Source organism: Canis aureus, chromosome 17 (genome assembly GCF_053574225.1).
Source record: "Canis aureus isolate CA01 chromosome 17, VMU_Caureus_v.1.0, whole genome shotgun sequence".
Classification (NCBI taxonomy): Eukaryota; Metazoa; Chordata; class Mammalia; order Carnivora; family Canidae; genus Canis; species Canis aureus.
Window position 1 is genome coordinate 56,580,763 of NC_135627.1, and position 14,904 is coordinate 56,595,666.

Sequence of the window (14,904 nt, forward strand, 5' to 3'; positions counted from 1 at the left end):
CCCTCAACTCCTTCAACTCCTCTGTAAGTCCAAAATTATCTTAAAATAAAAAGTAAAAGGGTGCCTGGGTGGCTCAGTCAGTTAAGCGTCTGCCTTCAGCTCAGGTCATGATCAAGCCCCGCATCAGGCTCCCTGCTCAGGGCTCCTTCCTGCTTCTCTCTCTGCTCTGCCCTTGCCTCTTGCTGGGGCTCTCTCTCTCTCAAATAAATAAATAAAATATTTTTTAAAAAATTAAAAAAAAAAAAGTAGAGTCAAACTATATCCTAAGAACTACATAGGAAGTTGACAGGCAAAGTCCAAAACCGACGACACGGCTGATAACGCATCTACCACGTGTGCCCTGGGCGCCTGTGATGGCCTGCTTTCTCCTCTCCGGTCACACGGGACTTCTCTGAAATCGCTGCAGGCCCTTTCTTTGCTCATGGTGACCTCTACCCCCATAGCACACACACGCACATGCTTCTGGGCACGATCACTTCCCTACAGAACTTCTCACTCCCAGCCCCCCAGGCGCGGATTCAGTTCCCGTGCTGTCAATCCCACAGCACTCTGGACTTTCTCTTTCGTTGCAAGCACCACCCTTGCTGTTCTCTTGGCTGATAACTATGCCTTCCAGTAAGCAAGTTCTACGAGGGGAGGACCACGTTTATGCCACCAGCGCAGGCGTACATCTCCACCGTTGAACCAACTTAGGGGAACACTTGAAGAGCTGATGGAGTCACGGTGACGTGTCCATAACTTCTGACTCAGGCGCTCAGTCCTGTGCTCAACACGGAGGCACCGGGATACAGTGGTTAACCAAACAGGGTCCCTCCTGGACTAGCTGGGGGTGAGGGGGTGGGATGAGTCATTTAAAGGAAACTGGTTTACAACTGTGATGAATGGCTCGAACTGCCATTCAGTGTGGTAGAAGGAATCCCAGACAGACTTCTGTTTTCTATTTTTATTTCTCGAGGTGGAGTCCTCAAAGTCTTTTCCCTTCCATGACTTCCCATCAAAGGCCAAGGGAACCCTTTCCGGCAAAGCTCCTCTCCCCAGCTTTCCACAGGGCAGACCTGGGGATACCCTCACGAGCAGAACATGTGATTCCCAGTCTTCACTGGGCAATTTGCATTTCTGACTGGAAGAAGTCTGATTTTCTAGGCCCCAGCTGACCCAGGAATGATTCCCCTCAAGCCACCTCCTCAAACCCCCTCGGAGGGGTTTGGGTAGCTCCTCCATAAGCCACGCAAACCTTCCACAGGTATCTTTTGAGGAACAGCTGTGTACCGGGTGCTGTTGTAAGAAGCAGGGGATAAAGCAATGAATAAAACAGACAACACGTCTGTCCCCATGGAACTTAGAGTCTAGATAGGGACACAGGCCAACAATGAGAAAAATCAGTAAAATCTAAGAGTATTTTAGGAAGAGAAGCACAAAGGAAGAAGGAAGGGTAAAGTGTATGCTTGTGGCCAGGAGGGCCAAGGTTGACGTTTTCAATATGGGAGCCAGAGGAAACCTCCTAACTTTTGAGAGAAGAGTGAAGTAAGGAAGTCATTCTAGGGAGAGAAAACCGCGAATGCAAATCCCTAAGTCAGGAGCGAGCCTGCCTCCTTCGAGGACCGGCAGGGAGGCCACTGGCTGGAGCCGAGGGCCCGATGAGGAGAGGACTAGGGATGAAGCCAAGGGCACCAGGCCAGCCACGCAGCCCTGATAGGTCAACGGGGCCTCTTCATGAAAGAAAGGGCAACATCATGAAGTCCTTGTAGCAACTTCGTCCACAAAAGCAATGCACGCTCCGACTGGGCTCTTCTTCGCCCTGTCGCCACATACTAGGCAGGGAAGCCACTGTCCGTACTTACTGGGTTCTATCGGCGTGCCACAGCCAGCACACAGAAAGTTCTGGGCTGCTACCACGAGATCCCTCCTGAGTACAGAAAACGGTAAGTTACATTTCGGAAATAGCCAAGGGAGCATTTTTCACTGACTGGAAAGGACATTGACATCATGGTGCTTTTCCCGGCTTGGAGCCTTTTCTTGGTCATTTTTCATTATAGGATTCTTCAGTAGAGTTTTCTAGTTGAGATCTCTGGGTCTTTTGTTTAAGTTATTTTTTATTTATTTTATTTTATTATTATTTTTTTCTATTTTTGTTATGTTGGGGGGGGATCTCTGGGTTTGTTTTTTGTTCTTGTTTTTGTTTTGTTTTGTTTTTCTGATCTCTGGGTCTTTTAAAAACGTCTGCTACCAGCCAAGCAGAAGTTGGTATCATGAATAACTCTTCCACCACGGGATCTTTAGAGACTGCTCAATATGCGGGCACAGGATCCCTGCCAGAGAGAACCGGAGACCTGTAACTCATGGGAGAAAGTTCAGGAAGACCAAACACCAAGAGGTGATGCACTCGGGAAGTCCACAAATGGATCCAAAGAAATCTGGAGGTCGGGTAAGACGTAAGCATCAAACATCTCCGTTGAGCAACAGTCCACTGACGTGTTTTCTACTGGACTGTTTGATGCCACAACTTCACATGTGATTTGGAAATACGAAGGTGGTCGTAAAGTTTTATTACAGTTTAGGATCAGCCAAAATGACCCGGGTAAAAATATGTGGAACCCTATCCGTATCCCTTAGAGACGACGTAGGAAGTTGTTCTAGAGAATAAAGACACCCCTTGCTAAGGAAAGTGATCCCTCGCAAAGCCTAGGGAAGGAGCTCTCCCGCTCAAAAGAAAACGTAGGGGGGCAGCCCAGGGGGCTCAGCGGTTTAGGACTGTCTTCGGCCCAGGGCCTGATCCTGAAGACCCAGGATCGAGTCCCATGTCGGGCTCCCTGCATGGAGCCTGCTTCTCCCTCTGCCTGTGTCTCGGCCTCTCTGTCTTTCGTGGATAAATAAATTAAAAAAAATAAAAAAAAATGCAGGACAGAGCTTATGAGGCACTTCCGTGGGTCACAGGCAGTCACCATCGCCAGTCCCTTCTTTATGCTGCAGTGTGGGTGCCACATTAAATACAACCCAAGAGGAATGGAGAAACTGCAGCTGGTTAAAATGTCCCCTTATAATGTCACATACTCTCAAAGACAAATAAAACTACTACCTTAAATAATTACATATTGTATTTATACAAATACATCTATAAAAATGAGTTTATTTCTTTTTTTCTTTTGCATCCTCTTTGTCGTTTGTCTTTTAGGATTTGGTTACTTCTTAGAGAACAAAGTTTTTTTTGTTTGTTTGTTTTTGATTTTTGCATTCTGTGTCATTTCTTAACTATAGGAGCTATCCTCAAGATTAGATTTTCCCTTAAAAAATGTATCCATTGGGGTTTTTTAAATTTTTTTAAATTTTTAAAAATATTTATTTATTTATTTATTTATCCATCGGTTTTTATTTCACATTGCACTGGTGAAAAGAGCCGTCTTTTAAAATTCTTGTATATGAGTTTTAAGATCCCATATTAGCCCCTTAAAAAAAATCCCCACTTGAACTTATATAATTTTCAATTGCTATGTAACATACATGATGCAGGACACAGTTAAATTCTCAACTGTCCAACTACGGAGCCCAACCCTCCACCCACCCCCCAAACCCATGATAAACAGGGTGCTAAGAAGCTGACTCAGAAAAATATGCCCAACTTGCCTTTTCCTAAAACAAACTTTCCTTCATCCCTTGGTGTGTAATTTTCTTCCCTTTACCTCCTTCTACGGGGGGGTGGGACCCATCACACCTTGTCACCTGGCCCGGAGGCCCAAGCAGCAGCCCCACTTACTTGAGTGGTGGATGAACATCAAATATGATTTGAAATCGGGGGGGTTCCCAGTCTTCAGCCTCTCTGATCTTCGACTGAAGTTTAATTTCCTGAACCACATCCACACTGGATTCAAAGTCTTTCCGGACACGTTCTTCATTTACAACCTGTGTGTAACACAGAGGAGGATTTCAGAGCATGTACCTAAATGAGCATATTTCAGGAACTGAAAGAAAAAGAGCATTCAACTGTGTCTCCAGCATTAAGATTCGCCATGAAAAATTAAAACTGCCCTCCACTGAACGAGAGGAGCCCTCCCCGTCCCTGAAGCCGTCTGCAGGATTGCTGGTTGGAACACCACCCCGCTGAGATCACTTTTCTTATTTGGGGGGAGTTCATTTCTTTCCAGACTTGGAGTTACTGTAAGTAGGTCACTGGGACCTGGAATGCTTTGATTTCCCAGCAGGAGCCTCACCGCTCTTAGTGGACAGACTGACAGATGCTGCCAACCGGACCCCCCAGCTGTTGTCAGACTTCCCCAGAAACAGCTCTTTTAATCCCCTTCCCCTGCTTAACATCCAGTGGCTCCCAACTGAACCATTCAATTCTCCTGCAAGAATTTAAAATGCAAACTCCAGCGGATCCCCGAGTGGCTCAGCGGTTGACCGTCTGCCTTCGGCTCAGGGCGTGATCCTGGGGTCCCGGGATCGAGTCCCGGGATCAAGTCTCACATCAGGCTCCCCACATGGAGCTTGCTTCTCCCTCTGCCTGTGTCTCTGCCTCTCTCTGTGTGTCTCCCATAAATAAATAAAATATTTTGTTAAAAATAAAATAAAATGCAAACTTCTCGAATTAGCATTTTATGTCTTCCACAATTTGACCATCTTCAAACCCAACCTCCCAGGAAGATCAACACCCCTCACCCCAACACAGATACACACAAACACATGTCACCCCACACCAAGCTGCCCTGCTCAACAAATAACACCAGGTGCCCTCCTCCCCGTCACTTTTGCCCCAGCTGCCCTTAGCCAAGATCCTCGTCCACGTGTTTCTACCTGCTACCATTTCTCAAGTCCTGAGATCTCCAGTTGGCTTTCCCAAGTCCCCCGAGAAAATGAAACACTCCTCCTCTGCAACGTGCAGAGTGCTTTTCTCCTACCCCAGTCTTGGCTTTGCTGCAAAGTCCTCTCCCCACGGTGGGCTCCCCGCTGTCAGGAGGCAGAGTGCTCCCCAAGGGACCAGGCTGGGTGGGCTCCTGCTCTTCCCCTGACCAGGCCCCTCCAGGTGCTGGGACTAACACTCTAGCATCTACTCAGTAGGATATTTGTGAGAAAGAAAATGCAAAATGCTGAATTCTCGGGGAGAATAATCCACCCTCAATAAATGCCAGATCCATCCTTCTGTTCCTGTCTCCCCCAACACCCGGTGACCAAACAGGGAAACACATAAATGTCTGAAGGGAACAGCAGGCAAAATGAGAACTTAGGAACTTTCGATTCAAGGCCCATTTATTTTGATACTTACTATGGAGCCAGCGGCATTGGGAGAACCTTCCAGCTGATGATGAACTTCTGACCACATCCAGCACTTCTGGAATACTCGGTACAACTCTTTGGCTATTAGCTCAGCGGAATTGAAGTCTGGCTCATAAACGATACTGAAAGGTAAGGGATGCAGAAAGTGGAAAACTATATTCGCGAGGAGTCTTCAGATTTTCAACTCTCTTTCCCGCTCCAAAAACTCGGAAGGGGTGTCACATGAGGCAGCATGCACCAACCATCCACTGGTTGTCTTACTCAACACAATTGCCCTGTGCTCAACAGAGCAGCTTTCATTTAGGTATTGAGGGTACCAAGACTGGGAAATGTGGTAAGAAGAGCACTGGATTTGGAGCCTTCGGCCTTGAATTCAAGTCCCACCTCTGCTCATTTAGCAGCACTGTGTCCTGAGGCACATTTAATCTGACCCTCAGTTTCCACACTTATAAAATGGGAGTTAACCCCCAACCCCCCGCCTGATTAAATGAGAATGTATATAAAGGCCTTTTAAGCTCTGTAAAAATTATAGCGGTGACTGTTCCATTGCTAAAGAGTAATCCCTGTCATTGGAACTGGCTGAACTCAGTCTGAGATGTCAGAGGTTGGGCATTCACAGTGCCTCAGAGGTCACGGCCCAGGGGTCCCGGCCCAGGTGGACACGGAAGAGATACCTCTTGGAAGAGCTGCAGGAGCATCCACAGGTTTCTGTGATATTGCTAAACTCACCAAGTTCTGCAAGCAAATAGAAGAAAGGGTATTAAAATCTTTCAGTCTGTTTCACTTACTCATACTCGATTTTGTAAGACTACAAAAATAAATCCCTGCACCGCAGAAAGAACGAGTTACTCAGCATCTCCGTACTTCAGGTTCTTTGGGTTTCTATTATGAGAAAGTACAGCTAATGACCGAAGATGGCATTTCAAAATACACCCTCCCGGAATTCCACCCAAATGTAACTGAGAGGCCAGACAGATCTCTGTCTGACTACAAGGAGTATCTGCCTTTTTTTTTTTTTTTTTTTTAGTATCTGCTTTTGTGTTCAATTCTGTAAGTGAGATGAAAGATCGATTGTCGAGACATTTGAAATAAGAAGGACACCTTTTTTTTTTTTTTTTTTTTTTATATCAGGGACATAATCTGATCCTGGGAGAAGTTCCTTTGAAAGCCACTATAATGTGGGATGGCATGTGATGCACGTCAACACGTGTGTGTGTAGCAGGAGGTGGGGAGGGAGGTTACGAGTCACAGCTGCTGAGTTTCCAAATCTTACCTACGACAACAAAGTCATCAAAGTCACATTTACAGGCTTCTTTGAGAACGTCACCGTAAGTGGGTGTCCCAACCACCGGGCTGCCCTGTAACACAGCACAACCTAGAACAAGAGAGGAAGGGGTTCCATCAACAAGAAAAAAAAAGAAAAACTATACCACCTGTCACATCCAACTAACCAGAAACTGGGGAATAAAATGGGCCAAGAGTTTACTTTCAAAGAGTTTTAAAACCCAGTTTTGAGAATTCAAAAATGCAGGGAGCTATTTTTGTGTTGTTCTTACATTCGCTGTGATTAAGCGAAACAGATGGATGAGGATCTGTGATGAGGAGGCCTTCAGAAGAGTGAGCGGCCTGCTTTCAGGCGTGTTTGAAATTTTCCATGATACGAAGTTTAAAAAAGAATGAAAGAGGGCAAAAAATCAGCCTCACGGTGAGGCAAAGGGTAGAGGCAACACAGAGGGTTGAAGAGAGTCCTCCCGAAATTCATATCCACCCAGAGCCTGTGCATGTGACCTTATGTGGAATTAGCCCCTTGGCAGAGGTGATCGTGTTGAGCTGAGGTCATACTGGATGAGGGTGGGCCCTAAATCCAACATGACCGTTTAGATTAGAAAGAGGGAATTATGAAAAGAGGGAAATTTGGACACAGACACTGATCTCCGGAGAGAAGGCCCTGTGAGATGGAGGCAGAGACGGGAGTGACACGTCTATAAGCCTAGGATGCCCAACGACCATGGGCAACCACTCGAAGCCAGGAGATCCATGGGACGGGTTCTCCCTCAGAGCCTCCAGAAGGAACCAAACCCTCCAACAACTTCATTGCTGACTTCTGGACTCCCCAAGTGAGAAAAGATACATTTTCTGTTGTTTTCAGCCACCTGGTTTGTGGTATTTTGCTACAGCAACCCTAGGAAACTACTTCCAATACGTCTAGGTTTTTCTATCCCAAATGCTAGTATTGGAATTTATCCTAAGAATATCATTAAAAAGAAAATTAAGGGACGCCCGAGTGGCTCAGTGGTTTAGCGCCGCCTTCAGTCCAGGGCCTGATCCTGGAGTCCCGGGATCAAGTCCCACGTCGGGCTCCCTGCATGGAGCCTGCTTCTCCCTCTGCCTGTGTCTCTGCCCCTCTCTCTCTCTTTCTGTCTCTATGAATAAATAAATAAAATCTTAAAAAAAAGAAAAGAAAGTTAAAAAGGTGAAAAAGGTGGGCTTTGATCATAAAGGAACTATTGGCAGTCCATTTAAATATTCAAATATGGAAAGCCACCTACGTGCCAAATATTGGTAAGTTAATTTTGCAAATCATGTTATTAACTCAAGAAGCACCATCGTGGGAAAAATGTGAAAACCGTAGCAACTTGGAAAACTGGATATGAAATAGTGTTAATATGATATGATCATATTATTAATGGAATTACAGTAATACGAGTACATAATCACTATGAAACTGTACTCACATGATTAAGTTTAAGAGAAAAACACACACACAAAAATAAAAATAAATAAAAAATAAAAATAAAAAAAGAGAAAAACACAGAGAAGTGGATACAGTCGTTTAGGAAAATATTCTAGGCCACAGGTTACACGAATGGGCTTCAGAAGGGACTGGCCAGGGTTTAAAACAGCACTGCCTGGGTGGTGAGGTCAGTTAAGCGTCTGACTCGATCCTTGGATCCAACTCAGGTCATGATCTCAGGGTCCTGGGTTCGAGCCCCCGTGTCTGGCTCTGTGTGCTCAGTGCGGGGTCGGCATGGGGTTCTCTCTCCCTCTCTCTCTCTGCCCCTCCTGCTCATGCTCTCTCTCTCTTTCTAAGATAAATAGAGAAATCTTTAAAAAAAAAATTAAAAAAAAAACCACCACCACACTGCCCCATCCTAGCGAGGTGACCATGTACAATCAACTTCTCAACATTGATTTTCTCCCGGGGAAAACAGGGCAACGTCACCCTACCTGTGTGTTCCCCACACTCTTTTGACCATGATCCACAGGAACATGCATTCACATTGCAACTCAGTACAAACACAAAAATATATTTCACCGATTAAACAAACAAACAAAAAAGTTCCAGGACACATTGCCTCCTCTAGGTGAGGTGAATGCTGACACTTTCCAATCTTTTTTTTTCATTCGTTTTCAAATGCTCTCAAGACTACCCTGCAACTTGAAGTATGCTGACCTACCCCAGAGGAGAAAAGCTACTACTAAAAAGCCAATGTCCCAAGAGAGAGCCTTAATAAAAGATACATATTTTTTTACTGGGGCAATAGAAATATTTTTGAGATTTCATTTAACATATTTATATTCATATTTAAAATATTTAGAGGCACCTGGGTGGCTCAGTGGGTTAAGCATCTGCCTTTGGCTCAGGTCACGATCCCAGGGTCCTGGGATGGAGGCCCCCCCCCGTCGGGCTCCCAGCTCGGCTGGGAGTCTGCTACTCCCTCTCCCTCTGCCTGCTGCTCTCCCTGCTTATTTATGCTCTGTCTCTCTCAAATAAATGATATCTTAAAAAAAAAAAAAAGCTCAGCTAGCATTTCAAGAAATATTTATAAAATACCATCTCAGGCAAGGTACTACTGTGTGGAAGGGAAATTCAAATGGGAATACTTGTCCATCCAAGAGCTTAACACCTTGTAAGGGAGCTGAGACCCCGACGCACATCACCCACCGTCAGGAAACAGAGGTGCGTGCCATGGGCCTTCAGAAGGCAGGGCGGCTCCACCTTGCACAACTCCAGGGGGCGGTGGGGCGCGCACACAGACAATCATAGAGCATTGTGGAGCACAACTTACGCTTAATTTCACATGAATGGTGCCCCTGTCTTGTGATGCGAATCTGGGAGCCTGTCTCAGTGCTGGTGGCAGGAGACTGCTTTCAAAGAATGGGGAGAATGAAGGAACTCATGTGAAGTTCCCGGGGACCCAGCATTCCAGGGAGCCTAGCCAAAGCAGAGGGTGGGGGGCAGAGGCTCGTCTGCAGGCAAGTTTACCAGACTAGGGTACCTGAAGCCCACGTACAACCTGGAGAAATCAGGAGATGCCCGTTGGAAAGCTGCAGCCCGCAGGCCTAAAAGTCCCAGGATAAAACATGGGACAAACTCGACAGGCCATTTGAGAGGCACGGAAGCTGTTCTAGGAGGACAGATGTGTGTGGGATCGATGAAAGGAAAGAGGCCGCAAGTCAAGAGAAAAATTAAAGGCAGCAAATGCATCGTGAGGACCTGAATGCACTTCTTGCAGAATGACCGGCCGGAGGCTGCGGCGATGGTGCAGCTCAAGGGCAGGAACAGGGACTGGAGGGAGGGGATGTCACCATTACTGAGAAGTCAGGGTTGATGTGTTCACTAGAAATGGGGCCAGGACACAGGCCAACCCCCCACCCCCCGAAAAGAGTCAAAGATAAGAGCGCAGAACTAGCAGGTGCTCTCTATGTTCATGCCCTGGGAGATGTTCTCCACGGCAGGTGCTCCAGGGGTCCCGTGCACCTGGGTTGGGCTGCGCAGCCCCGGCTGGGCGCTCAGGAGGACTGCAGAGCTGCAGAGCCCAGGCCAGATGCTGCGGGGTGTGGAGGGCATGGGGAGAGGAAGTCAGGCTGCAGGAAAGGAGAATGACGTCATCGCACAAGGTGAAAGAGGCCACAAAGCCCCAGAAAGGGCAGGTCCTCTATACTGGTCAGCCTGTGTTTCCCACCACTGGGTTGGGTGAGGGTGCTCTGTATCCTGTTAAAAAAAAAAAAGAACTTCCTGGGATCCCTGGCTGGCTCAGCGGTTTAGAGTCTGCCTTCAGCCCAGGACATGGTCCCGGAGTCCCAGGATCGAGTCCCACATTGGGATCCCTGCATGGAGCCTGCTTCTCCCTCTGCCTGTGTCTCTCTCTCCCTGTGCATCTCTCATGAATAAATCAATAAAATCTTTAAAAAATAAATAAAATAAAATAAAATAAAATAAAATAAAATAAAATAAAATAAAATAAAACGAACTTCCCTTTCACTCTGAGCTAGGTAGTGCATTCAACAGCCAGCTATTGTGCATGGATCTGGTGCCAGGCGTCATGCTCTACGGTGGGAGCTGGAGTGAGTTCTCCCCTCATTACTGAGAAACGCCTGAAGACGCTTGGTCAAGGAAGCCAAGAGGAAAAGCAAACTTTAGTTTTTCATCTTTTTTCTTTTGGAAAAAAAGGGGTTGGAAGGGAGGAACAGATGACTAGTTGAGACAATGTTAAGTTCGTTGGTTACTGCCTGCCAACCAGGTAAATGTGGCGAGCAGGTCCCCGCTGCGTGGAGCAAGCACTTGTTAGGAGACGGGCAGGAGGGGAAACAGATTTGGGAGGTTCCAAGGGAGACGGAATCCTGGGCAGACACCCCGGTGCAGAACATCTCCTGGGACGTGAGTACAGACGAAGCTCCGAGGGCCGGAGCAGGGCTCCCACTTAGGAAGGGCAAATGCTACCTGCAGTTCTCAGCTTAGGGACCCTCTCTTCCAGGAGGGACTCCCCGGTTCCCAGGATGAAGCCCACTCCTCCCGCTCTGGGGCCTACAGTGGGGGGGCCTACCTCTGCTACCCTGGGGACCCCATATGGCGTCCTCAGCCTCTACTCCTGCATCCCCACAGGGATGCTCCTGCAAGGAAGGAGCACGGCGTGTTGCCCCCATTGATACCCATCACCCAGGCCCTCGGGCTCCTGGTTTGTGGGATGAAGGACAGAGGAGTCCTCGGGAAAAGAAGCAATGTGTGAGAAGAGCTGGGGGACGGCCAGGTGACAGAAAACAGAGGAACAGGGAAACTATCAGACACTGCCAAGGAGAAAGTATGATGGAGTCGAAGGGGGAAGAAACAAAACCCAAACCAAACACATTGATGTACCAACCGAGTGGAACATGATGACAACCAAGGCCAAATCCCAAAGGCAAAAATGGTGAGGATAATGGTTATTCAGGACCTTTTAGACAAAGGATATGATGATCTACTTTGGGACATGCCTGGAAAAGAGACGTAAGCACAGAACACAGCATAGAGTTCCCCTGATTTGCCCCCACTTGCCTTCATAGCCGCTGTCAGAAGAGTTGGAAGACCCAGATCCTTGCTTCATGTTGCTATAGAAGGTCGTCTCAGCATCAGCGTGACCACTGCCGGGTGCCCCCCTGGCCTCTTCCTCACCCCAGGGGTCTGGGTGCTGCTGACTCAGGATGGCGTACTTGATCTTCTCCATTGCTGCTATAATCATATCCGCAACGTAGAAGTGGGCGTTTTCCTGCAGGAAAAAAGAAAAGTATCAGTTAAAATACTCACAAGCGTGATTGCCTGTTTTCCACGGAGGGTGTATTGGGTTGAAAAATCAAGAGGCTACATCTAAGTGGAGCCAATGCATGGAAACAGAAATGTCCATTTACCTGAGGGACCACAGGTCATCATAGGAAGGATGGCCCATATCTTCCAGACACACACAGTTTAGGCCCCTGCGACCAACAGACAGCCCACGCTGGATTTCTCGTGATGGAAAATGACCCCCGGGGTTGGCAGTGGCCCGGGGGGTAGACGTCAGTCATGGAAACCTGCCCAGCTGAGCGCACTGACTCAGAGCCCGCCTTAGCTTATGCTCCTGCCAAAGGCTGGAAGGAAACCTACGTGCCACGCTTCATCAAGTGAAGTTTCCAGATTTAAATCAGAACAGTACCATCTATGGAATTAACACTCTCTGTGGTTAAAAAAAAAAAAGAAGAAAAAGAAAAAAGAAAAAAGAAAAAGAAAAGAAGAAAGAAAGATGTGTTCACCTTTTCAACATCGACAGGGAGCAGGAATGTCTCTGGTGAGAAGGGATTCAAGGTTCTTCCTTGCACAGCACCTGCCAAGGCAGCAAGTTATTAAAAATGGAGAAAAAGAAGTTCAAAGAATCCTAAGAAAACCAAACAATTGTAGGCAGTGGTCTTTGAAAAAAAATTTTTTTAATGAGCACAATTCTAGAATAAATTAGGTTGCCAGAAGAAGACAGATCCTTCTGGTGGTAGGCATCGCAGATACTGCCCGAACAATGATCCCAGCACCCAGGGATCATTTCTACCCTCTTGGAGCAACTTGGAGGGACTCTTCAGAGAAGGGATGGGAGACGGAGGAGACCCATGAGGAGGCCAAGAGGGTAGAAAGAGAAGAGGATCGTGGAAACTCCCTACACCAGGTGGAGACGGGCAAGAAGGAACAGCCTAGAAGCAGGGCCCTAAGGGTCATGGGATCCCTCTTCCCGGGCGCTGCACCGGACCCGAAACTTCTTGTTTAGGGAGACAAGTCTGTCTGCAAAAGGCCCGCGTGAAGTGCTTCTCTAAAATGCTCTTCCTCCAGCCCAAAGCAAGAAGAAACCACAGAGGGTACGTCCAGCTGACTCCTGTGCTCTGCACCCTGAAGCCTCTGCACCCCAAAGCAGCTCCCTTCCTGGCAGCCAAGACCATCAAGACAAAAACGCCCCCAAATAAAAACGCCCCCTGCCATGTGTGATTTCTTCTTGCAGGTGTCAGGCAACAGGTTCCTGCGAGCGCCCCCCGAGGGCTGAGCTGCTCCAACCCGCTCTCTGGGACCAAAACGCTGCAGGTGGCTGGTGGATGCCGCAGCTCTCAGGGCGAGCGGCAGAGGGGCCAGCTGGATCCCCCGGCCCCAGCCCCGGCTTCAAGACAGTGACCGTACCCCCCAGAACCTGCATCTCTGGGGTGCAGAATCCGCGTGGGGCGGGCACACTTCTGAGAAGGACTCCGTAGCCACCAGTATAGGACCTGAGTGAGGCCCACCTGTTGCCGCCACGCAGTTCTGTCCTGAGGGTGACAAGCAGCTACAGCGACACAAAGCTTGTATTTATCAGATCAGGGGACCGGCTGGCTTGGGTCTGCAGGCCATGGGCTTTGGAGCCTGAGCAGAGACAGAAAAAGGGACCGAGAAGATGCCAACAGTGTGGACACCAGCCGGTCCGGCCTCTGCACTAAAAGGTCCTCACCCCTTAAACTGGATAGTTCCCAATTAGGAGGTTGGAAGAGACTGGGAATGGGAGTGGGCGCCTCTGCAAACGCCAGGAACTGTGGCAAAGTGTCCTCGGGCCTTGGGAAACGCTTCTCGGCTGGGGGAGCGGGTGGGGGGGTCTCGCTCTATCATATTTTCTAGAAAAGGACTAACCCTGCTGCTGTCATTGGTGACCCAGCGGGGAAAATGGTGGGAAATCCTGTATCCTAGTACAAAAGGTCTGCTCTCTGCATTGCTGTCCCACAACAAAGACCAGACCGTCGGGGACTTCCTTTTTTGTTTTTGTTTTTAATCCCATGGGCTGAATCCCCCTACCAAGTTTGACATGGAGTGATTTTTTTTTTAAGGTACTTAGAGAAGTTGCTGGGGGTTACCGTCTTGGGACAAAAGGGGCTGGTGTACGACCAAGCTACAGGAGAATTTTAAATCGCAGAATCACTTGCTGTAGAGTGTGGCATTTTGCTCAAAAAAAAAAAATTTTTTTTTTTAAAATTTATTTGAGAGAGAGAGTGAGAGAGAAGAGAGAGGGAGCAGGGGCAGGGGGAGGAGCAGAGGGAGAGGCAGGAGCAGGCTCCCAGCTCCCAGCTCAGCGGGAGCCCAATACCAGGCTCGATCCCAGCACCCAGGGATCATGACCTACACTGAAGACAGACATTTAACCCACTGAGCCACCCAGGCGCCCCTCAGATTTGGTTCTTATTTCAAAATTAGCCCATTTTAAGATTGTCCACAATCCACCATCCTTAAGTGATGAATAACATGTTATAGGCTGTCCTCGGGGATCCCTGGGTGACTCAGGGGTTTAGCGCGGGCCTTTGGCCCAGGGCGCGATCCTGGGGTCCCGGGATTGAGTCCTGCTCCGGCACCCTGCATGGAGCCTGCTTCTCCCTCTGCCTGTGTCTCTTTTCTCTCTCTCTCTATGTCTATCATGAACAAATAAATAAATAAATCTTTAAAAAATAAAAAAAGGCTGTCCTCATCTTGGACTATTCAGAAGTTTTCCCCATCGAACAAAAAACCCCTCCTATTTTAGGAAAGGGGTAGGGCTGGTTCTCGCTAGTGAGAAATACTAAATACAGCCAGACACACACCCAGGCAGCTCTCAAATTGGTTTGAAAGACAAAAAACTTCCTTGACAATCTGAGCTAGGGTTCCAAGAGAAACACTAAGGCAGTGTGGATGGCACATTTTGTTAAGAATTAGAAAGAAGGTCGCGAGGCAGCCCAGGGGCTCAGAGGTTTGGAGCTGCCTTAGGCCCAGGGTGTGACTCCTGGGTCCCAGATTGAGTCCTGCGTCCGGCTCCCTGCATGGAGCGTGCTTCTCTCTCTCTCTCTCATTAATAAATAAATAAAATCTTAAAA

General features: G+C 47.9%; 1 protein-coding gene across 4 annotated transcripts in view; it reads right to left on the minus strand.

Annotated features, from left to right (window-relative positions):
• Positions 1-14,904, minus strand: part of RUBCNL (rubicon like autophagy enhancer) — a 37,195-nt gene that overhangs the window by 7,891 nt on the left and 14,400 nt on the right. For 3 of the 4 annotated variants that reach the window (XM_077855689.1, XM_077855686.1, XM_077855685.1), the window contains exons 2-8: positions 12,316-12,386; positions 11,585-11,795; positions 6,542-6,643; positions 5,943-6,003; positions 5,258-5,390; positions 3,752-3,897; positions 1,842-1,906 (exon numbers count right to left, since the gene is read on the minus strand). In XM_077855689.1, the coding sequence (XP_077711815.1) occupies positions 1,842-1,906; positions 3,752-3,897; positions 5,258-5,390; positions 5,943-6,003; positions 6,542-6,643; positions 11,585-11,768 (691 nt within the window). In that variant the 5' untranslated portion in view covers positions 11,769-11,795; positions 12,316-12,386. Of the gene's footprint in view, positions 1-1,841; positions 1,907-3,751; positions 3,898-5,257; positions 5,391-5,942; positions 6,004-6,541; positions 6,644-11,584; positions 11,796-11,934; positions 12,090-12,315; positions 12,387-14,904 lie in introns of those variants that run through there. The other variant, XM_077855687.1, reaches the window with a different exon arrangement.